The 24,438-nt window shown below is 41.9% G+C and overlaps 1 protein-coding gene across 2 annotated transcripts in view; it reads left to right on the top strand.

Moving 5' to 3' along the window:
• The first annotated feature begins 9,461 nt into the window (after window positions 1–9,461).
• The window catches only part of hspa12a (heat shock protein 12A), a 114,638-nt gene continuing 99,661 nt past the window's right edge, over window positions 9,462–24,438 (top strand). Inside the window, exon 1 of one of the 2 annotated variants that reach the window (XM_073027837.1) lies at window positions 9,462–9,813. In XM_073027837.1, the coding sequence (XP_072883938.1) occupies window positions 9,774–9,813 (40 nt within the window). In that variant the 5' untranslated portion in view covers window positions 9,462–9,773. The remainder of the gene's footprint in view (window positions 9,814–24,438) is intronic. The other variant, XM_073027836.1, reaches the window with a different exon arrangement.

Genomic DNA, 24,438 nt, shown 5'->3' with positions numbered 1-24,438 from the left:
CTAAAAGGCAAGTGCCTCGGAGTGTGCGGCAGTACAGAGTGACCAAGGCCTCCCTATTCCAGCCACTCTTTTGGGTCAAAGTCCAAAATTCAAACGCGTAGTTGGCTGCTGACCGACTGCCCTGACACACCTTCATCAGATACTCCGGGGCTCAATTCGCACTGCCAGGATGATGGAACACTCTCCTCATGGTGGCCATCAATTCCTCTGAACCCAAGCAAACTGCCAACCTTCTCACCCAATGCACATTGGCCCAGGCCAGGGCTTTCCCAGTCAGAAGAGAGATTATGAAGCCTGCCAATTAGCGGGGTTACAAAGGGGTCATTGTAACATTCTCGCTCGGGTGTAACGGAACCCGAGTTAAACGTCGAGATAAACCGTTGTCAATGAAGACAGAATCACAATAAGATTAACCGTTTACTGTTCACTCTTCCACATTAACGTATGGTGAAAACTGTTGATAAAACAATACAAGATTGGTACAGTATTTGTTTCCTTCTAGGTATCACATTTACATCGTGAATACTTGCAAAGGTAAAACTACAATAACTACATTACATTAAAGTGCAGCATACAGTCAGAATCTACCTACTCCATTGACTGCTTTAAATACACTTCAACACAAACTATCCCGACTCTTTAACTAACGAAAACATAAACCTTATCGACCGTCGTTACTTTTAACAGAATCAGCGTTAACATTTTAATTCAACATATCGATTAACTCATGACTTACAGCGTTGCTTTCACTGTGTTTCTGGTGCGTAGAAAGAAAACTCTGCTTGCGCTGAACTGGCACATGTCTGGCCCCCACCCTTGCAATTATCCCAAACCGGTATTTTCCCACAAGACGCGGCGAAATCGGATGTGATGTCATCGCATGCCGCGATATATTACAGACAAATGAATTTACTTAAACAATCCTAACTTAACTAAAAATGCTAACAAACGAATTACTAAGCGAAAATATTATAAACTAAATAACTGCCATAAAGGCAGCACACTCCCCGCTTGACCTTCGTAAGGTCACAATGAACATAATACAAAGCTTCAGTCTCTAAATCAGTCATTAGGTAGAAGTAGAATGACTTCTGTAACTGGCCTTTGGTAAATTTTCACATCGCCTTGGTCGGTAGTTTTCAACTCGACTTTCCTGACATGTCCATCCCGACTAGGGAATGTGGCAGTGATTCTGGCCATTGGCCAGCTGTTGCGGGCGATTTGCTTGTCCCTGAGCAGGACTAAATCTCCAACTTGAAGATTCCTGCGGGGTTCTGTCCACTTTTGTGCGTGTTGCAACAAAGGTAGATATTCCTGTCTCCAACGAGACCAGAATCGATTTGCCAGGGCCTGGACCTGTCTCCATTGCTTTGTGTACAGGTCCTTATCAGAGAAGTCCCCTGGTGGAGGGGCAGCTCCTGCCTTCTGCGTAAGGAGCATTGATGGCGAGAATATGAAGGGGTTTTCTGGGTCGGAAGACACGGGTAGGAGTGGTCGTGCATTTATAATGGCTGTGACCTCTGCCATTAGTGTGCACAGTACCTCGTGGGTCAATCGGGTGCATTGCTGCATCTCAGGTTTCCTTTTCAGGGTTTTTTGCAAGGATGTGAACCGCTTGACTGCCTGCTCTTTGTTGTTTGGCAAGCACTGGCGTGGTTCTCTGAAAGGCAGTGGGGCGACCCCACTATTTGCTTCATCTCTGAAGACCTTGGTGTCCTTTGTTTTTAAGAAGATGGCGTCTTGAGCTGATGGAGCAAGTTTATTATTGTGCTCAGTTTGCACGAAGACTGACTGACCCAGCGTCTTGTCGGTTACTTTATGCTTGTTAAAGCCTTGTCGTGCTTCCTTGATACACATGAAACTTGTGCAGGGTTGAAAAATTGAATGGCGGCCACTCTCTAGCACATTGGTCTTGAGTGTGTTAACTGTTGGTTTGTGTACGTTGCCGAGACACACCTCTCATATCACCACCCAACCCAGATCCAGGCGTTACGCAAAGGGGGCGTCGTGTGGTCCATTGACCTGCTGCTTAACCTTGTGCTCCCGGAGAACATCTCTTCCTAATAGCAGGAGTATTTCTGCTTTTGGATCCAGTTCTGGGATGTGTTTGGCAATGTGGTGGAGATGTGGCTGGTGTAGCACCGCACTTGGCATCGGAATCTCATTGCGGTTATTCAAGATTTCGTTGCACTCTAAGAGTGGAGGGAGACAGATGACGACTTTACCATCCAGGGACTCGATCTGGAAGCCTTCAACCTTCCTTCCGTAAGTTTCCATGTTGCCTGAGCAAGTTCTAAGGTAGTATGGGAACTGCTCACTCTCAATGTTGAACAAGTTAAAGAACTCTGGACTGTCTAGTGAGCGATTGCTCTGATCATCCAGAATTACGTAGGCTTTGATGGCCTTGTCTTTGGCTCCCTTAGGGTACACCTTAGTGAGACAGATCTTTGAACAAGAACGGCTTGACTGAGCTTGACCGCAAACTTCTGTACAGCTCGAGCTGACAACAGTTGTCCTGGAGTGAGCTTCTCCCTCCCCGCCGTCCTGTTGTGGGGTTGAAGGAGAGTTGTCGGTTCGCGGTAACGGGCCGGGATGCATGGCCCCATCGTGATTAGTGCTATTACATTCCGGGCACTTCACGGCGATCGTACACTCTCTAGCAAAGTGAGAGGTTGAGGAACAGCATTTAAAACATATTCTTTTCTCCTTGAGAAGGGCCTTCCTCTCTTCAAGGGGTTTTTCCCTAAACATTCTGCATTTCTTGAGGGGGCGGGGTTTGTTATGCAATGGACAATTCTTGCTAGGGTCGTTGTTAGTTGTAAAGGCTTCAGTCTTAAGCACTGAGACTGGTTTACTAATGTTGAAATTATTCGGAGAGGATTTATCTGGCTTGGTGTAAATTGTACTGCTTCCTGGACCTATGAGGCTAGGATCATTTCGCTTCTTCGCCTCCTTGCGCACAAACCTAGTGAAATACTCAAAGGGAGGAAATCTACCTCTGCGATCTTCCTTGTACTCTGAGGCAATGTCCTGCAGCCCAAATGGAAGTTTGTCCACGATTTGTCTAATCCCGGTTGGAGTGTCTAGGTATACTAGACCAGCTGAGTAGCCATCTTCTTTGGCACCTTGAATCTCCATGAGTAAATCTCCGAGTTCTCTTAGCTTAGTGTGGTCCTTGGCTGACACCTTAGGAAAATTTCCCTAACTTTGGCATAGCGCCGCTTCAATAATTTTGGGGGCCCCATAGCCCTCCTGAAGTCTCTCCCATGCTTTCTTCAATGCTAGCTCAGGTTTGTTGATGTACACTGAACGTATGCGTCTCACCTGTTCGCATGATTCCTTTTCCAGCCATTTCGCCATAAGATCCAACTTCTGGGTTGCTCTGAGCTGGACTCCGTCGATAGCGTTGGTGAATGTGGAGTGCCATGCACGGTAATTTTCAGGTTTATCATCGAACTGGTATAGTCCTGAAGTGACGAGATCCCGTTGTGCTAAATACCGTGCTACGAGTTCGACTGCAAGTGGCATGTGGGCTGAGGGAACATGTCTGCGGGTATACGACTGAGGGCGTACATCTGTTATGGAATTTGCTGTTCTGGACTCGGTCTTTGCCTCTCTTCTCCCCAAATCTGGTAAGTTTGGTGTCGAGAAGTACTTGTCGTGAGCCCTTTCACTCTTGGGTTCGTCATGGAGTTGCACGCGTAAATTGATTTCCTCGGATGGATGTGATGCGGTCGGGCCTCTCTGACACTCCTTGTGAAGTGGGACGTTATCAAATGAGTGTGGAGCGGAAGAACGAGTCTTCCAGTTTATTTGAGATTGGACATAGTTGCTTGTGCGTTCCAACCTGATCTTTTCTGAAGTAGATTTTCCGTCAACCGGATCATGCATTTCTTCGGCATCTTCTATTAACTCTGCTTCCACCCTGGCAGCTTCTGCTTCTCGTTCTAGCTTCAGCACTTCTAACTCTGCCTCTATCCTTTTTCTTTCCAACTGGTTTTCGGCTCCTCTGGCAGCCTCTTCCTTCTGGTTTTCGGCTTCTCTGGCAGCCTCTTCCTTCTGGTTTTCGGCTTCTCTGGCAGCCGCTTCCATTTTTATTTCTACTTCTTGTTTGGCAAAGCGTGCTCGCACATTGGCAGCTTCTGCTTTAGCTCTTGCTTGGGTGGCCTTACTTGATGATGTCCTACTGCCCCTGTCGCTGGATGGCAAAGACTTGATGCTGGACCGAGTTGTCATTGCTGCACTTGAAACACCTGATAATGCCGCTTTTTCACTGTAACGTTCTCGCTCGGGTGTAACGGAACCCGAACTAAACACCGAGGTAAACCGTTGTCAATGAAGACAGAATCACAATAAGATTAACCGTTTACTGTTCACTCTTCCACATTAATGTATGGTGAAAACTGTTGATAAAACAATACAAGATTGGTACAGTATTTGTTTCCTTCTAGGTATCACATTTACATCGTGAATACTTGCAAAGGTAAAACTACAATAACTACATTACATTAAAGTGCAGCATACAGTCGGAATCTACCTACTCCATTGACTGCTTTAAATACACTTCAATACAAACTATCCCGACTCTTTAACTAACGAAAACATAAACCTTATCGACCGTCGTTACTTTTAACAGAATCAGCGTTAACATTTTAATTCAACTTATCGATTATCTCATGACTTACAGCGTTGCTTTCACTGTGTTTCTGGTGCGTAGAAAGAAAACTCTGCTTGCGCTGAACTGGCACATGTCTGGCCCCCACCCTTGCGATTATCCCAAACCGGTATTTTCCCACAAGACGCGGCGAAACCGGATGTGATGACATCGCATGCCGCGATATATTACAGACAAATGAATTTACTTAAACAATCCTAACTTAACTAAAAAATGCTAACAAACGAATTACTAAGCGAAAATATTATAAACTAAATAACTGCCATAAAGGCAGCACAGTCATAAATTCACGGTTGGGAGTATGTTGTAATAGATTTTGCCCAGTTCCATAATGGGTGTTCCCACAATGGACATTCTGCTTGACCCTAAGCAACACACACAAACTGCTGGAGAAACTCAGCAGGCCAGGCAGCATCTATGGAAAAAAGTACAGTCGATGTTTTGGGCCGAGACCCTTCAGCAGGACTGAAGAAAAAATGCTGAGGTGTAGATTTAAAAGGTGGGGGAGGCGAAAGAGGAAAGCACAAGGTGGCAGGTGAAACCGGGACAGGGAGGGATGAAGTAAGGAGTTGGGAAAATGATTGGTGAAGGAGATGCAGGCTGGAGAAGGAGCAGTCTGATAGGAGAGGTCCGAAGGCCATGGAAGAAAGAAAAGGAGGGAGGAGCACCAGAGGGAGGCAATGGGCGGGCAAGGAGATATGGTGAGAGAGGGGAAAGGGGAGGGAAATGGTGAAGGAGGGAGGGGGGCATCACTGGAAGTTTGAGAAATCGATGTTCATGCCATCAGGTTGGAGGCTACCCAGATGGATATAAGGTGTTGTTCCTCCAGTCTGAGTGTGCTCACATTGTGACAGTAGAGGAGGCCGTGGATTGACATATCAGAATGGGATTGGGAAGTGAAATTAAAATGGGTGGGGGGGAAGGAAAAGATGTGCTTGGTGTTGGGATCTTGTTTGTGGTGGCAGAAGTTCCAGAGAATTCTGTGCTGGACATGGAGGCTGGTGGATGGTAGGTGAGGATAAGAGGAACCCTAACCCTGGTAGTGTGGCAGGAGGATGGGGTAAGCAAACATCTGTGAAATGGAAAAGATGTGGTTCAGGGCAGCACTAAGGTTCTGTCATCTCCAATGGGATCCCACCACCAAGCTCTTCTTTCCCATCCTCAACTTCCTGCTTTCCACAGGGATTGCTTCCCACACAATTCCTTTGTCCATTCATCCCTCCCCACTGATCTCCTTCCTGGCACTTATCCTTGTAAGCAGAACAAGTGCTACACCTGCCCCTACACCTCCTCCCTCACTACCATTCAGGGCCCCAAACAATCCTTCCACTTGTGAGTCTGTTGGGGTCATATATTGTGTCCGGTGCTCCATGTGGCCTCCTGTATATCAGTGAGACCCGAGGTGGATTGGGAATCCGTTCCACTGACCACCTACGCTCTGTCTGCCAGAAGAAACAGGATCTTCCTGTGGCCACCTATTTTAATTCCACTTCCCATTCCCATTCCTACTGTTGCAATGAGGCTGCACTCAGGTTGGAGGAACAACACCTTATATTCCGTCTGGATTGAACATCAATTTCTCAAACTTCCGGTAATGACCCCCACCTTCCTTCTCCATTCCTCATCCCCTTTCCCCTCTCTCATCATATCTCCTTGCCTGTCCATTGCCTCCCACTAGAGCTCCTCCCATCTTTCTTTTTTCCATGGACTTCTGTCCTCCCCTATCAGTCGTCTGTTTCTTTAGCCCTATATTTCCTTCACCAGTCAACATCCCAGCTCTTTACTTCATCCCTCTCCCTCCGGGTTTCACCTATCACCTTGTGTTTCTCTCTCCTCCCCCACCTTTTAAATCTACTCCTCAGCTTTTTTTTTCTCCAGTCCTGCCAAAGAGTCTCAGCCCAAAACATCAGTTGTACCCTTTTCCATAGATGCTGCCTGGCCTACTGAGTTCCTCCAGCATTTTGTGTGTGCTGCTTGGATTTCCAGCATCTGTAGGTTTTCACAAGGAAATCTGCACAGAATATCCCAAGAATCGCTTCTTCAAAATCTTTTTGCCTCTTACTCCAGGTCCCAACTCGTGCTTACTGAAAGTTTTGGACTCTGGATTTATTTGCCTTGAATATGATGTAAGTGACTGCTGGGATGAGGGACTGATCCACTGAAGAGGGATTGATCTTTCTTCACTGAAGTTTAGAAGAATGATGCTGGATCACACTGAATCATTAGAGCATGGTAGATAGAGTTACCACGTAGACCCTGAAAGACAATGCCTCAAACTACAGTTTTTTGAATTGGAAGGTTAGAGGCTCAAATTAATTTAGGACTGAGGTGAGGCAAGTTTCTTTGTAGAAAAGTTGGTATTTGTTTGGAACTTTAAATCCCAAATAGATGGACGTGGTTAGTCATTGTCAGGTGTCAATGTGGAGATAGACATTTAAGGTCCATATAAAGAGATCCAATGCAAAAGTGACCTTGGAATACTGGAAATTAATTATCAGACTGAATGGCAGAGCAGTCGTAAGGAGTATTCTTACGGTATTGCAGGTTTTTCTCAATTTTCCACCATTGAACATCACAATGCATTTCAGGTGCAATGAAAAAAATAGGCTGTTAACTCAACAGACTTCAGTGATGCTTCAAGCCCTCAGTACCCAACATTTATATGCATTCCTTTTTAGCATTAATAATTACATATCGATTAACTGAGATAATTATGGGTGATTATTTTTCTGCCCAGTGTCTGCGCCACTAATGCTCTTTTAAAGTCAGCTGTGTCTGGTTGCACAGAGCAGGAACCTAATTTAGATTCACATGATTGTAGCTGAATCAAGGTAAAGAATCTTAGGTGTCTCAACAAAATTTCCCATTGGCCCATGCAAGAATGTATTAAGACATAGAATTTAAGATTTTTTGAAATGGAGGTGTAACCAATAAAGAGGCAGAGAATTTTGAAAAGAATTCCAAAGCTTGTAGCCTAAATTGCTTGTTGTTTGTCGGTAACGGTGAAGAGATGAATCCGGACAAACTGACAGCTAGTGAGCTATTCCGAAGAAACATTAACTTGTATCTCTGTAAGTTGGGAATGTGCTGGAGATCAGATGCATGAATATCTGACCTCTTGCTCTATCCCTGTGTTGGAGGATTGAGTGATTTATATATGATCTCACCTCTATGCCAGCTCTAGTAGGTACATCTAGTGTAATCTTCTTTTGAATGAATTTGTCGAGCTTTAACCAAAGAGCAGGAATAGCTAAGGTGCTTGTTGTTTTTCCTTTATTTCATTTAATATTTGTGTCAATGTCAGCTGTGTTTAACAACAGATCTGCTTAATGTGGGTCAGGATTTGTGTATTATTGCCTGAGGAAAATCAGGAGTGCACCAGAGAATCAGAATCAGCTTTATCTCTGTCTTATAAGACATGAAATTTGTTTTTTTTCCAGTAATGCTTCAGTGCAAAGACATAAAATTACTATAAATTACACAATAAAAATGTTAGTGCAAAAATAATGAGATAGTTCACCTTCCAGCTTGTAATCCCTCCTTCCTCCCCTCCCCATACCTTTTTCTTCTGCCAACTTCCCAGTCCTTTCCAATCTTGAAGAAGACCCAAAGGTTGACTGTTTATTCCTCTCCATAGATGCAGCCTGATCTGCTGAGTTCCTCCAGCATTTTGTGTGTGAGGCTGTGTTCAATAATGGAAAAGAACTGAGATTTGAGAAGGGCTGGAGGTTGTTACTGACACGAGGAAGGAGAAAGAACACAAGAATGAGAATTCCCAAAGCCAAGTACTGTTCTAAATTCTATGTCCTAATACTTTCTTACATAGGTCAATGGGAGTTTTTGGTTGGAGCTACATTGAGCTGTGAATCTGCTAATGGCGACCTGAGCGATGGAAATTGTGGCAAAGTTATATTTGAAACTATTGATTCAGTTTTTGATGTTCCCAATCAATGTTTGAGTTCCAGTGTACAAACTGACTGAGAACAGATGCAACCAGAAGAGAACAGATTAATTTTTTCATAATTTTCATGATCTTTTTGAAACAATTATATTCATTTATTTATTTGAAGATTACAGCATGGAATAGGCCTTTCTGGCCCTTAGAGTTACACCACACAACAACCCTTGATTTAACTCTAGCCTAATCACAGGATGATTTTACAATGACCAATTAACCTACCTAATTGTTCATCTCTGGACTGCGGGAGGAAACTAGGGCATCCAGAGAAAACTCCACAGGGAGAGCGTACACAGACTCCTTACAGATGATGGAATTGAACTACGAACTCCAACACACCTGCCCCTCCCAAGCTGTAATAGCACCATGCTAACCACCATGCTAGCACAACAATTTAGAGTGGAACCCAATGAAACGTGAAATGAATGCTCAGTGTATTATCCAGGATAGGGAGGGATGGCAATGCTGAAGCAAAGGCATAAGATGGCATAGAGCAGCCACTGGACTGCAAAGGACTTAATATCAGCAGCGATTGTTCCTGTGTCGCATACAGCACTCACTATTGATTTTAAAATGATTAGCAAGATCAATAAGTTGCTACATCATGACTGTTGTGTTTCATAGACAAACTGAAATAAAATGAGCAAATATAACATTGAATAATGAAACCCAGAAGCATTAAACATAATCAGATGAGGTCTGTGAAGTTACTTGGAGATTTTAATTGCTTTTCTTGCTGTGGGCCATCTTGGCAGATTGTAACGGCTGCTGCATGGTCATTTACTGCAGGATGGGAAGCCCTTCCCTGTCAGTGCTGACACTGAGTATGATCATATTAGAGAGGCGGAGCTCTGCAGAAACATGAGGCACAACAGTGCAAGCAGCTCATTTCTTCCTTTATGTTTGGGCTAATTTCAACAGGAAGCCCTTTTTAACATAGGGGGGAGGGTAAAATATTGAGGCTTTACTGAATTGAAGGATCTTTAGTTAAAGACGGAGAGCTAAAAGAAAAGATTAGGCACAAACTGCAGCTTGACTGCAAATTTTCAATGGCAGAGAGTGCACAGTGAGCTAGAGCTTCTGTCACTCTAACGGTTAAAAGGTTTTAAGCACTGCAGATTTTTGTCTGGATTCACTACAATGTCTGAGAAGGACTCTGTGACTGAAGGCCAGATTGCAGGTAAGAGAGATTGTACTGTTGTCAATTTAAACTATGCTGCCGTGATCTGAAATTACTATCAGGAACATAACAGTACTTGCTGTCTTTTTCTTTCACTGCAATTCTTTTATATGTATATAGGTGTAGGGTCGTGACTGCCTGTAATATCCTGTTAAGTGTCTGTGACTTCAATGCAGAGCCCAGCCATTGTAATAGTCACATGGATGTGGACTTGTGGGATTCAATGCCGCATAAGATTACAATAACTGATTTGTTCCAGGTGAAGAAACCCTGTGGCATAATCTTTTCATCTGGCCTTCCTCTTTTTAGTTACTTACTGTGGGCCTTTAATTTTAAGAGCCAGAGTGAAGCCAATCCATCTTTGAGATAATGTATACTGTAATCTCAAATATTGCTTTTGCTTATGAAAATCATTTATTTACTTTTATTCAGTAAAATGTAATGGTTAAGATTTCGGCATTGCTCCTCTGTGTATTGTTTATGGCAATAATTGATTTTAAATAAGCTTACTTAAAGTGAATTCTAAATAAAACTAACAGAAATTTGTGACAAGATTGTTTAAGTCTTCTTGGTAGGGCATTCTCTTAATTCTACCTGAATGATGTTGATCTCCAGAATTACATGTTACAGCTACAGCATGGTAAATGAAGCTGAAAGTCAAAAGGACATTTAGTAATAATCTCTTGAAAATGTTCAAAAAATCCTAAGTGTGTTCATTTTAACTTTTACACTTATTATGTTAATCACCTTTGCAATTGTGATATTATTAGACCATACTAACAAGGAAAGCTTTCTGTTTGATATTTAGTCTCCAGAGATACATAGGGATGTTTTACATCATTGTCTAGACGCCATGACTTCTACTGAAGACCTGAAAGGATGCAATTGCACTTAAAGAAATAGTTCCCAAGACCTGATGAATTTGTCTGTACTCTAGAAATGCCTCACATTGACAGCTGATGTTGAAAGATCGAAACCATAGTGAATATTCAGGAAGGAGTACTAAAAACAAAGATTAAAATAGAGGAAAATAGCTTCATATACTTTAATTTCCCTTAATACTTAAAAGTTATTTCCTCCTTTGAAAGATTGGAGAAATAATTATAATCCAGTAATAACTGAAAGGAAATAATGTTTTAATAGATTTTGCGATTTATTTTGGACTATTAAAAAGATCAAGTATATGTTCCTTTTGAGTTACAATAATGCTGCTGCTGTAATTTTTTATTACATGACCATGTTTATTGATTTGCCTTTTTGATAATCATTTGTCATAATGATCACAGCAATCTTGGTGCAGTGGTCATCTTGCACTCTCTTGCTGCAACACAGCATCACTGAGCAGTAAGTGTGTATATAATCCCACTGAAGTACATGCCAAATTCCAAAGGCTGTTAGGCGTGGCTTTCAGTCGATCTTCAGATGCAAGTCCACTTATATGTTCGTTGATCAGAAGGTGTGTTTCTCCTTCTCGGGATGACTTCCTGTGTCAGATTTGTGGCTTCTAAGGTGGCTAATGAAAAGATCACAGGAACCATAGTTTTCCAAAACTGGGGCAGGAAGCGCTTGATGGAGTGTGAGAGTGGGTAATTTGTGAGGTGATGCTCTTCCTCTGTCAATTACACAGATTCTCAGTGCGCTCCTGATAAAAGGACTCAGGCTTTTTATTTATACCATGCACCTCTGTCATGGACTAGCACTGGTCTATATTTTTAAAGAGGTTTTGAGCATGTTCATTGTACAGTGCCCATCCAGTAAGTACAGAGTTGAATATTGCTGTGATTCACTCAAAACTAAGGAGGATGGAGGGATCTGACCATGCAAAAGTCATTATGTGTTGGGAACAGAGAATTAGTTTATAATTGCCATTGTACTGAGATAGAGTGTAAAGCTTATATATGCATGTCATCCGGATATCATTCCATACATTAGTACATTGAGGTAGCAGAAAGGAAAACAGAAGGCAGAACAAAGTGTGGCAGTGAGGGCCATGTTGAGGTAAACTGGGTGACCAGGAGTTCATCTTTCAGTGTATGAGAGGTCCCTTAAGGAGCCTGGTAACAGCTGGATAGTGTCCTAACCAACATTTTTGTCCAAAAGGACACATGACAAGTCTTATACCCCTGAGATTATTTAGTGTAGTGGTTAGCACAACGCTTTTACAGCTTGGGGTGTTCCAGAGTTTGGAATTCAATTCCAGTGCCACCTGTAAGGAGTTTGTATGTTCTACCCATGATGGCATGTGATTTCATGAGCATAGCTAGAAACAACTTACAAATCACATAATGGGATATGAGATTAATGTAAATGGATGGTTGATGGGTAGTGCAACCTCAGTGGACCAAAAGGCCTGTTTCCACCCTAAATCATTGAATGATTCTTTGACTCTTATTGTCTTTACTCACAAAGTTTCCGATAGTTTGACTTTGCAGAGAGGAAAAACCTTTCAGTTTATTTTTCCCTTTATTACAGGTTAAAGATTAGTATCAAATCAGCTGCATACATGTCTCCCATGTTAGAGAAAAACTGTTGACTGTTGCAAGCTACCATTTGCTTTTAAGAAGCTACAAGTGTTTGTCAGATTTTCACAATTCATTTTGTAATGTATATAAGTATCTTGGATGAGAATTACAGGTTACAATTTGTACATTTGTAGATATGCAAATTGATGACCCATACATAATGAAGATTATCCAAGGATGCAGGGGGAGATTGAAAAGTTGGACTGAGCAGTGGCAGATGGAATTTAGCCCAAATAAGTGCAAGATAATCCACTTTTAGGGGTCAAATTCTGGTAAAGTGTATAAAATAAATGACAGGGACAGTAGGAGTGTTGATGTACAGAGAAACCTCGTCATGCAAATCCCTTGCTTCCTGAAAATGGCAGCACAAATGAACAAATATTAAAAATAGCATTTGGTGTGTTTTTCTTCCTAGTATAAGATTTGGAACATCATGTTGCAGTTGTACAATAGATTGGTTAGACTACACTTGGAGTGGTGTGAACAGTTCTCTTTACCACACTACAAGGACGATGTGATAACAATGAAGAGAGTCCAGGCTGTTCTCTGGAATGGAGGGCTGTAGTTATAAGGGAAGAGTAGATTGGTTGAGTTCAGTTTCACTGGGGTGTAAAAGACCGAGGAGACTTTATAAGATGATTAAAATTATGAGAGCCTTAGGTAGTGTAGATAGAATCTTTACCCAAGGTCAGGGGAGTCAGATGTAGAGATCTTGATTTAGACCCGATGCATGGTTTCAACTCAAAATGTTGACGGTTCTTTTCCCCTCATAGATGCTGCTTGACTCGCAGATTATTCATTGCTCTAGATCTAGAGGGCACAGGTTTCAGGTGAGGGGGGAGAAATTTAAAGAAGATTTGAGGGGGTATGCTTTTCATAGAGAGGGTGTTGAATGAGCTGCCAATATCTAATTCATATTGGAGGCAGTTATTATCACAACATCTGAAAATTATTTGCATGGGTACTTGGACAAGAAAAACTCTAGGATGAGAAGGCTCAGCCTCAGAATAGAACTGAGGTGAGAAAGAATTTCTTTAGCCAGATGGTGGTGAGTACAGGGAGAAGGCAGGAGAATGAGTTTGAGAGGGAAGTAGATCAGCCATGATGAAATGGTGGGTCAGACTCAATGGGCCAAATGGCCTAATTGTTCTCCTATGTCTTTATATTCTTACGGTCTTAATTCAGACAAATGGGATTAGAATAAATAGACATCATGATCAGCATGGAAGAGGTGGGTCAAAAAGATCTGTTTCTGTGCTGTAATTTCTAAATACTGTATTCTATGAAATTCACCTCCTCTACTGTGAAGGTCACTTTCTGCTTCTGTTAATAAGGGTCATCAGTCTTGAACGTTACCATTGTTGATTCATTGCATTCCCTTGACACAAAGTCGATTCAGCAAACTCAGCACCACCTTGGAGTATGTGCATCGAACGTGCTGAAAATGGAAAGCACTTGCCGCAGATCCGGTCCAGAAACAAGCCAGTTCTCCATTGCTTTCAACATGAGGAAACTACTGTAATAATCACAATATTAAAACAAATATGATGCTTTTAGTTGACCAATGCGCATTTGATGCCATCAAGGAGAAGGTACAGGAGCCTGAAGATACACACTCAACGGTTCAGAAACAGCTTCTTCCCTGAAGCCATCAGATTTCTGAATGAACAGTGAACCTATGAACACCACCTCAGTATTTTTTCCTCTCTTTCTGCATGACATTTTTTATATAGTTACTGTATATATTTCTTATTGTAATTTATAGTTTTTATTATTGTATTGCAATGTACTGCTGTCGCAAAACAATACATTTCACGACATATGCCAGTGATATTAAACTTGATTCTTGATTTCTCCACCATAAAAAGCAGGATCACCCAGTGGCCACCCATTGTAATTCCACTTCCCATTCCCATTCCGATATGTCCATCCATGGCCCCCTCCACTGTCTTGATGAGGTCACACTTAGGTTGGAGAAACAGCACCTTATATGCCATTTGGGTAGCCTCCAACCTCAAGGCATGAACATCAATTTCTTGAACTTCCGGTAATTGTCACTCCTTCTCCTTCATGATTTCCCATCCCCATTTTCCCCTTTCTCCTTATCTCCTTGCCCGCCCATCGCCTCCTTCTCGTGCTCCTTCCCCCTTTTCTTTTCTCGATAGCCTCCTATCTGTTTCACCAATCAACTTCCCAGCTCTTTACATTGTCCCTCTCCCTTCAGATTTCACCTATCACCTTGTGTTTCTCGTTCCCTCCCCCCATCTTTTAAATCTGCTCTTCAGTCCTGCCAAGGGATTTCAGCCCAAAATGTCGACTGTGCTCTTTTCCATAGATACTGCCTGGCCTGCTGAGTTCCTCCAGCATTTTGTGTGTGTTGCTTGGATTTCCAGCATCTGCAGATTTTCTCTTGTTTGTTGAATCTGATTCTGATTGCATTTTAAATAAATTTCTTGTTTGTCTTCAAAATGCTGATCAAAGAATTTATTCCTTTTTTAATAGAAGTGACTTTGAAGGCAATGAATAATAAGTAAATTCAGTAATGACTAAAGAAACCCTAGAGAGCAAATGTGAAGGGCTTTAATGTGCGGGCGGCAGGGGTGCTGTATTAGTAAGGATACTAGAAAATATCATTTGGAGAACAGGCAAATAATGTAGAATTGCTTCAGTGTCAGGCTGACTTGTCACTTCTCCAGGAAAATCAGTACTCAGAAATGTTAAAGGAGTAGGATTTAGCTTTCTGAGTTTTTGGAGAGAAAGTAGACAAGGAGTGTTGTTCTTAATCAAGCTGAAAGGAATTGGAGATTTCAGAGAAATCATACAGTAATAGAACATGTGCTTTGTGGTAGGGGTTCTATCAATCTCTGTGGCTAGTGTGGGGAAAAAACACTGCCTGCCAGCAAGAAAATCAGAAACTCAGGCATTTACTGTCCTTGATTGATGACCTTTAATGGGTGGGTCCCATGAGATGGGGTAGGAGGTGGTTTACAATAATAAAAATTGCACTTAGAATAGGGCTGTAATTTACCATTGCTGTTGCTCTCACAGTAGAATTTGTCTGCTCTTTTTTGATAGCCTTCTCCTCCAGTACAAAGAGTGGAGCCAAAGGATGTGCAGTATGTTGACCTGTTTAGCAGTTGCTCACACTTACCCTACCTTCAGCATCACCTGAAAGTCAGATCAACAACTGACTCACCCACCAACTCAGTGGAAGTTAAGATAGTGGCTTCATCTTACATTTGAATGAGATGTCAGAACCGTGTCATCAGAGCCACCTGCTGCTTGCATCAAAAATGCTAATCTAATGACATAATATTGTATCAGCGCTAAACACACTTGAAGCAAATGTCTCTCTCTGCTTCTTTCACACACCAGTTAGCTCATTCTTTATGTCATCATATAATATTGTTGAAATTCATTTGCAAGAGATGACATTTCTGAAAACCAGCATTTTTGGTGCAAGCAGCAGGTGGCTCTAATGACACGGTTCTGACGTCTCATTCAAACGTAAGATGAAGCCATTATCTTAACTTCCACTGAGTTGGTGAGTGAGTCAGTCATTGGTCTGACTTGCAGGTGGTGCTGAGGGTAGGGTACGTGTGAGCAGCTGCTGAAGAAGTCTATCAAAAAAGAGCAGACAAATTCTACAGTGAGAGCAACAGAAGGAGATGGGGATACATTACACTGTGCTGTGCATATCTCCCAGATAGTCAAATCTATCCCAGAGACATTACCATCTCTTCTCCAATGGTCACAAAATCAATGGCAATTCTTTTAATCCAAGTGTTTAATTAGAGGAATGTGACAGGTGCTGGCCGCAACCCAAGTGGTGCAGCATTGCACTATAATATATGACGATCACAGCTGCGGCATGATTTGCTAAAAGCACTTATCCATTATGAAAAATCAATGACATTGGCTATAGATGGCTGAAATCAGATGCATTTGTGAGTTTCATGTTGAAGATATACTGGTGATTAGTGAGAGCTTACTGGAATACATCAGTAAACTCCAAACATAAATTCTGCAGATGCTGGAAATCCAGAGCAACACAAATAAAATGCTAGAGGAACTCCAGGGTCAGGCAGCAACTATGGAACTGAATAAACAGTCAATGTTTCAGGCTGAGACCCTTCATCAGGACTGGAAAGGAAGGGGGAAAATGCCAGAATAAAAAGGTAGGAGTGGGGGAGAGAGGAAGGAGGATTGCTAGAAGGTGATTGGTGGAGCCAGGTGGAGAAGAAGGGTAAAGGGCTGGAGAAGAATGAATTTGATAGGAGGGGAACCTAGACCATGGGAGAAAGGGAAGGAGGAAGGGTACCATGGGGAGTTGAGAAGAGTAAGAGTAGGGAATAGAAGAGGAAGGGGAAGGGAAAAAAAAATTACCTGAAGGAGAAATCAATATTTGCACCATCAGATTGGAGGTTACCCAGATAGATTGTGAAGTGTTGCTCCTCCATTCTGAGGGTGGCCTCATCATGGAGCAAGAGGAGGTCATGGACCAGTGTGTCAGAATGGGAATAAGAACTAAAATGGCTAACCACCGGGAAATTACTCACTTGGCAGATGTAGCAGCGGTGCTTGTCAAAGCGGTCTTCTAACCTATGATGTAGAGAAGGTTGCATTGGGAGCACTGTATACAATGCTGTTGCTTCACCTGGAAAGACTATTTACAGCCCTGAATGGAGGTGAGGGAGGAGTGAATTGGCAGATGTAGCAGGTGGGGGGGGGGTGGTGGTATGTAAAGATGTGTTTGCTGGTAGGATCTCTTTGGAGATGGCAGAAGTTGCAGAGAATGATTTATTGGATGCAGAGGCTCATGGGGTGGTGGGTTAGGACAAGAGGAACTCTATCCTTAAGGCAGTGGGGAAATGAGATGAGCGCAGATGTCTGAGAAATGGAGGAGATGCAGGTGAGGGCAGCATCAATGGTAGAGGAAGAGAAACCTCATTCTTTGAAGGAGGACATTTCTGATGTCCTGGAAATAAAAGCCTCATCCTCTCATCCTGGGAACAGTTGCAGCAAGACGAAGGATCTGAGATAAGGGAATCACATTTTTACAGAAAATATGGGGGGGGGGGGGAGGGGAAGAGGTATAGTCAAGATAGCCATGGGAATTGGTAGGTTTATAAAAGATATTGGTAAACAGTTTTGTCTCTGGAGATAGAGGCAGAGAGATCAAGAAAGGGGAGGGAGGTGTCAGAAATGGACCATGAACTTAAGGACATGGTGGAAGTTGGAGGCAAAATTGATGAAATTGTCAAGCTCAGAATGAATGCATGAAACAGCACCAACGCAGCAGAAGAAGAGTTGAAGAGCATTACCAGGGAAGGCTTGGAATATGAACTGTTTTACAATGTACGTATTATTGAACTCTTCCTTTGCTTTGAAAGAGGGTTTAAAAATGAGAGTAAGGTTTTCTTCTAACAGGTGCTTAGTGACAGAGGTTGCAGAAGCATCACACACATTATTCAGAGCTGTTTAATGAGGTTCAGCTATATTCTGCTAGGGGAGCACAGTAGTGCAGTTGTTTTACAGTGCCAGCAATCACCACTCGGGGTTTGATTCCCGCTGCTTTTGTACATTCCCCCCATGACCGTGTGGGGTTCTCCCCACATTTGGAAAAGATGTATGATTTGGGTTATTGAGTTGTAGGCATGCAATGTTAGCACCAGAAGTGTGGCAACACTTGTGGGCTGCCCCAGCACAAAACTTACACTATGTTGGTCATTGAAGCAAAATAACACACCAATATATGTTCATGTACATGTGACAAATAAAGGTAATCTTTGTTGATACATAAAAATATGACTGTTTGAAAAAAAACACAAAGGAAATTACAGCATAGAAATAGGTGTTTCACCCCAACAAATCCATATTGGCAACTGCCTAAAATTTATTCCTTTTCCTTCCATCTAATTTTCATAGTCTCACAATCCCTGGGCGAGGCTCAGTTTTAATCTCTCCCTCTCAGGTGTAGAGTGCCCTCCTGCATCAAATTATCCACCATTGTCCCTGTATCAGAAAACATGCCAGAACAACTGGTGTTCTGTCACACTCTCCTCAATAACAAGTAAATGCTTTCAGAGGCTGGTCAAAGATTACATCTGCAGCTTGCTACCACCCAAACTGGACCCCCTACAATTCACCTACCGGCACAACCCATCAACAGATGATGCAATAGCCACTGCTCTACACACTGTCCTTACACATCTGGAGAAGAAGGATGCTTATGTGACGATGCTGTTCTTGGACAGTTCAGCATTCAAAAGCACAATTCCATCCAGGCTTGACAGGAAGCTCAGAGACCTTGGTCTTAACCCTGCCTTGTGCATTTGGATCCTGGACTTACTGCCAGATCGCCGGCAGATGGTAAGAGTGGGCTCCCTCACCTCCAGCCCTCTGACTCTCAACACAGGAGCCCCTCCGGGCTGTGTACTAAGTTTCCTCCTTTATCCATGACTGCATCGCCACCCACAGTTCTAATCTGCTAATTAAATTTGCTGACGACACCACATTGATTGGCCTAATCTCAAACAATAACGAAGTGACCTACAGGGAAGAAGTCATCCCTCTGACACGGTGTTATCAAGAAAACAACCTCTCCCTCAATGTCACAAGAACAAAGGAGCTGGTTGTGGATTCCAGGAGGAATGGAGACAGGCTAACCCCTAATGACATCAATGGATCTGGGGTTGAGAAGGTGAACATCTTTAAGTTCCTCAGCATCCACATCACCGAGGACCTCATGTGCTTTGTACATACCAGCTATTTGGTGAAAAGGCACAACAGCACCTCTTTCACCTCAGAATGTTGAGGATGTTTGGTACGGACCCCCAAATCCTAAGAACTTTCTACAGGGGCACATTTGAGAGCATCCTGACTGGCTGCATCACTGCCTGGTATGGGAACTGTACCTCCCTTAATCACAGGACTCTGCAGAGAGTGGTGCAGACAGCCCAGTGCATCTGTAGTTGTGAACTTCTCATGATTCAGGACATTTACAAAGACAGGTGTGTAAAAAGTGCCTGAATAATCATTGGGGACCCGAGTCACCCCAACCACAAACTGTTCCAGCTGCTACCATCCAGGAAATGGTAGTGCAGCATGAAAGCCAGGACCAACAGGCTCTGGGACAGCTTCTTCCACCAGGCCATCAGACTGATTTGAGTGTATTTCTATGTTACATTGACTGTTCTATTTATTTAAATTATTATAAATTACTATGATTGCACATTGCACATTTAGACAGAGATGTAACGTAAAGATTTTTTTACTCCTCATGTATGTGAAGCATGTAAGAAATAAAGTCATTTCAATTAAATGAGAGGCATTGATCACATGGATAGTCAGAGGCTTTTTCCCAGGGTTAAAATGGCTGACACGAGAGAGCACAGTTTAAAGGTGCTTGGAAGTAGGTACAGAGGAGATGTCAGGGGTAAGTTTTTTACACAGAGTGGTGAGTGCGTGGAATGGGCTGCCGGCGATGGTGGTGGAGGCGGATACGATAGGGTCTTTTAAGAGGCTCCTGGATAGGTACATGGAACTTAGAAATATAGAGGGCTATGGGTAACTCTAGGTAATTTCTGCAACTCCGCTGATGCCTCTTTAATTCATATGTTTTGGTTTTGCCCTACAATTGAAAAGTTTTGGCGGGAAGTATTTCATACCTTCTCTCAACTTTTTAGGGTCCAGTTTGACCCAAATCCCCTTACTGCCTTGTTTGGTATTATTGCAAATGAAGATATAACTTTAAATACTCCTAACCTACAGGTTTTAGTTTTTACCTCTCTTTTAGCAAGAAGAGCAATCTTGCTTAAATGGAAGGAGTCTACCCCTCCTACACATCTTCAATGGCTACGTGATATTATGTCTTATTTAAATTTAGAAAAGATCCGCTGCTCAGTCTTAAATTTGAAACAATCTTTTTATGATATTTGGGGACCTTTCCTAAATTACTTTTCCAATTTATAAAGTTTAACAGTGCACAGACTTTTATGTATATTTTTATCTTCTCTTCTTAAGTGAATATGTTTTGTTTTCTAATTATCCATTGTCATCCATCAGTTTTTTTCTTTGGTAGTTGGTAGGGGGTTGACTTTTTATATAAAAAATTTCTTTTATGATGTATGACCTATCTTTAAATTTTTTATTACAGAGTAGTATACCTTTATGTGTTATGCTATAACATTTTGATCAACTTTATTACAATATATGAATGTACACAAGTTATGTTGAGATGTATCTATGTGTTGCACTCTGTAAATCTTGTTTTTTTTCTTCTGAATAAAAATATTGTAAAAAGAAAGGTAATTTCTAAAGTAAGGACATGTTCGGTACAGCATTTTTGGCCAAAGGGCCTGTATTGTGCTGTAGGTTTTCTATGTTTCTATGTTTCTAATTCAATTCAATTGTGTTTTCTCGGCTAGATCTACATTCAGTTTTGTAACTATGGACCTCAGTCTGCACATCTCAATTTTTCATCTATCCTGGACTTGCCCTATGCTTTCATATTTGTAATTCCTTCAATTACTCAAATCGATACAGTCCATTGTAAAAAAAAGATCAATATTAATATTGGATCAAAATAGTTAAATATATAAATATATTTTCAAACATTTTTAAAGATATGAACAATTATAAGCCCAAGGAACAGGGTTTCCATCTGTACCAATAACAGGCAGTAGTTAACAATAGTCAAGTTGTTACAAGCACCTGGCCTTGAAATTATTTGAATTAACTTTCATTGCAGATTTATGTTTGTTTCTTAAAGAGTGATATAATAATTTTCTAGTGTACAATGTACAGTAGTTACTGATAGAGTATTTGGCACATTTAACAGAAAGCACATCCTTCTTTATCTGTTTCTTTTTTCCAAAGGAGAAGTGGCATGTTGGATGGTTGGTGTTACAATGAGACCTCTATGGTACCACACAGAACATTGAACCACACAGGCCCTTTGGCCCATGATGTTGTGTCAACCTTTCAGCCTACTCCAAGATCAATCTAACCTTTTCCACATAGCTCTCCAATTTTCTTTATCCATATACCTAAGTGTCTGTTAAATGTGCCTAATGTATTTATATCTACCAACACCTACCTGCACCCTCCCTCCCCTTCCATGGCAGTCCATTCCATGCACCTATCACTCTCTGTGTAAAAACCCTGCGTCTGGCATCACCACTATACTTTCCTCCAATCACCTTAAAACTATGCTCCTTGTATTAGCTTTTGCTGCCCTGTGAAACTTGTACTGACTATCTTATACCTCTTATCATCATGTAAACCTCTAACAAGTCACCTCTCATCCTCCTTTGCTCCAAAGAGAAAGGTCCTAGCTCACCCAACCTATCCTCATAAGACATGTTCTCTAATCCAGGCAGAATCCTGGTGAATCTCCTCTGCCCCGTCTCTAAAGCTTCCACATCATTCCTGTAATGAGGTAACCAGGAAAGAACCAATGATTAAGTTGTTCAACATGTTCATACACAGTGGTAAAGGAAGGAGACTTGTTGTCCCTTTGAGGGGATAGTGCATGTCTTGAGATTTTGCTGAATGAGTCTACTGCCAGTTTCAAGGTTACATTTCCCACAGCCCTGAACATTAGCAGACAGCAACTAAGAAATCCCCAATACACTTGGTCCGGAAGTCCAGGACAGTATGTGAACAAACGCTAGCTATTTGCTAGTGGTTGCCACTATGAGACTGCTGATGGACTCCTGCTTAATTGAGACCAATGCAGTCAAATGGATGGAATGTCACTTTCAACTTGGATTCTTTTTTTTGTAAGGCATACAGATTAGAAAACCTACAGCACAATACAGGCACTTTGGCCCACAATGCTGTACCGAACATGTACTTACTTAGAAATTATCTAAGGTTACTCAAAGCCCTCTATTTTTCTAAGATCCACGTACCTATGCAGGAGTCTCTTAAAAGACCCTATCGTATCTGCCACCACCACTGTCGCCGACAGCTCATTCCACGCACTCACCACTCTTTGCGTAAAAAACTTACCCCTGACATCTCCTCTGTACCTACTTCCAAGCACCTTAAAACTGTGCCCTCTCATGCTAGCCATTTCAGCCCTGGGAAAAAGCCTCTGACTATCCACACGATCAATGCCTCTCATCATCTTATACACCTCTATCAGGTCACCTCTCGTCCGCTGTCGCTCCAAGGAGAAAAGGCCAAGTTCACTCAACCTATTCTCATAAGGCATGCTCCCCAATCCAGACAACATCCTTGTAAATCTCCTCTGCACCTTTTCTATGGTTTCTGTATCCTTCCTATAGTGAGGCGACCAGAAATGAGTACAATACTCCAAGTAGGGTCTGACCAGGGTCCTATATAGCTGCAACATTACCTCTCGGCTCCTAAATTCAATCCCACGATTGATGAAGGCCAATACACCGTATGCCTTCTTAACCACACAGTCAACCTGCACAGCAGCTTTGAGTGTCCTGTGGACTCGGACCCCAAGATCCCTCTGATCTTTTACACTGCATAGAGTCTTACCATTAACACTATATTCTGTCATCATATTTGACCTACCCAAATGAACCACCTCACACCTCACACCTCAAATTTCTTACTATCTCTTCTTTCAACGTCGACTGTACTTCTTCCTATAGATGCTGCTTGGCCTGCTGCGTTCCACCAGCATTTTGTGTGTGTTGCTTGAATTTCCAGCATCTGCAGATTTCCTCATGTTTGCACCTCACACTTATCTAGGTCAAATTCCATCTGCCACTTCTCAGCCAGGTTTTGCATCCTATCAATGTCCTGCTGTACCCTCTGACAGCCCTCCACACTATCCACAACACGCCTAACCTTTGAGTCATCAGCAAATTTACTAACCCATCCCTCCACTTCCTGATTATGGTAGAAACACCATCCTTGGAATTTGAAAGATATTATTACTGAGGTATTTTGGAACAGAACTTACCCTGCTTCTTTGATCCTGTCATTAATCACACTCATTTAGGCAAATGTAATGTGATCCCTTGTTGATTCCATTCTATAGGTGAAGAACCGAAGCAAGGTGCAGTGAGGTTCCTGAGAACCGAAGAGAAGGTATCATATTGAAAAGGACAGAGGTTTCTTGCTGAAACTGTTACTAGTTAAACCTGAGAAAGGAAGGAGTAGTCCCCTCAGACCTTCCCATTCCATGTGAATTAGTATTACACACTATTGGGAAGAGTGGGAAATCGAAGGATACCCTAGCTGTACCTCCTCCGCCTCCTGCTCTTGCTCTTTGGAGAGACAAAAGGCAGTGGACCCATCTGTTACAGGAGAAATCTAATAATTGATGGAATCAGCGGTATTTGAAGAAGCCTTTTTTCTCAGTTGCCTACTGTATCCCAGCTCCTCTGAGTGAAAGCAGAGAGTGTAAAAGGGAAATCAGTGTTACTGTAAACAGAGCTTGAAGTATATAGGGGATGGGCCATGTACCTCAAATGCTTAATTGTTCCAAGGTCTTTCCTGCTTTATAACTTATTGGAAAATCAAAATAAAATATTTTTAAAATAGTGCCTTTACACCATAGTTACATGTTTAGAATTGAATTCTTTCAAAAGATTTCATGCATTGAATGCCTGCTTTCAGTATCCTTAGCATTTTCACCTAGCAGGATGGGTTTTCAAAAATGGATTGTTAACAAAATAGCATCAAGGAAGAACAGTAAATAATAATAGGTTTCTCCAATCAAATTATACATTACAGAAATAAAGCAAAAACCTATCTTGTTTAAAATTTTGCTTTTCAATTTTTTCTACAATCCTTCAATATGAAGAATAAGATTGGTGGGTTATACAATTTTATATATTTTGTGAGGGATTGTGTTTCAACAATACTCTTTTTCCCTTAAGGTTGTAGATCAATGTGTTTTATGACTCAGTGGTAAATTAGCAGTATGAGATCAGATCTTTTTGATACATTTTCTCTTGGGATTATCAACATTATTCTTTAACAAGATGGTTGGGTAAGTCACTCTGTCATTCTGTGGGTATTGTCAGCTCATTACCTTGATGAGAAGTTGCTCATTACTGCAGTCCTGTGAATGCTCCCTGTCCCTGCTTATTCACTTCAGAAATAAATAAAT

This window comes from Hemitrygon akajei, chromosome 23 (genome assembly GCF_048418815.1).
Source record: "Hemitrygon akajei chromosome 23, sHemAka1.3, whole genome shotgun sequence".
NCBI lineage: Eukaryota > Metazoa > Chordata > Chondrichthyes > Myliobatiformes > Dasyatidae > Hemitrygon > Hemitrygon akajei.
The sequence above is the reverse complement of the archived record's forward strand: the minus strand, read 5'-3'. Positions and strand labels throughout refer to the sequence as shown.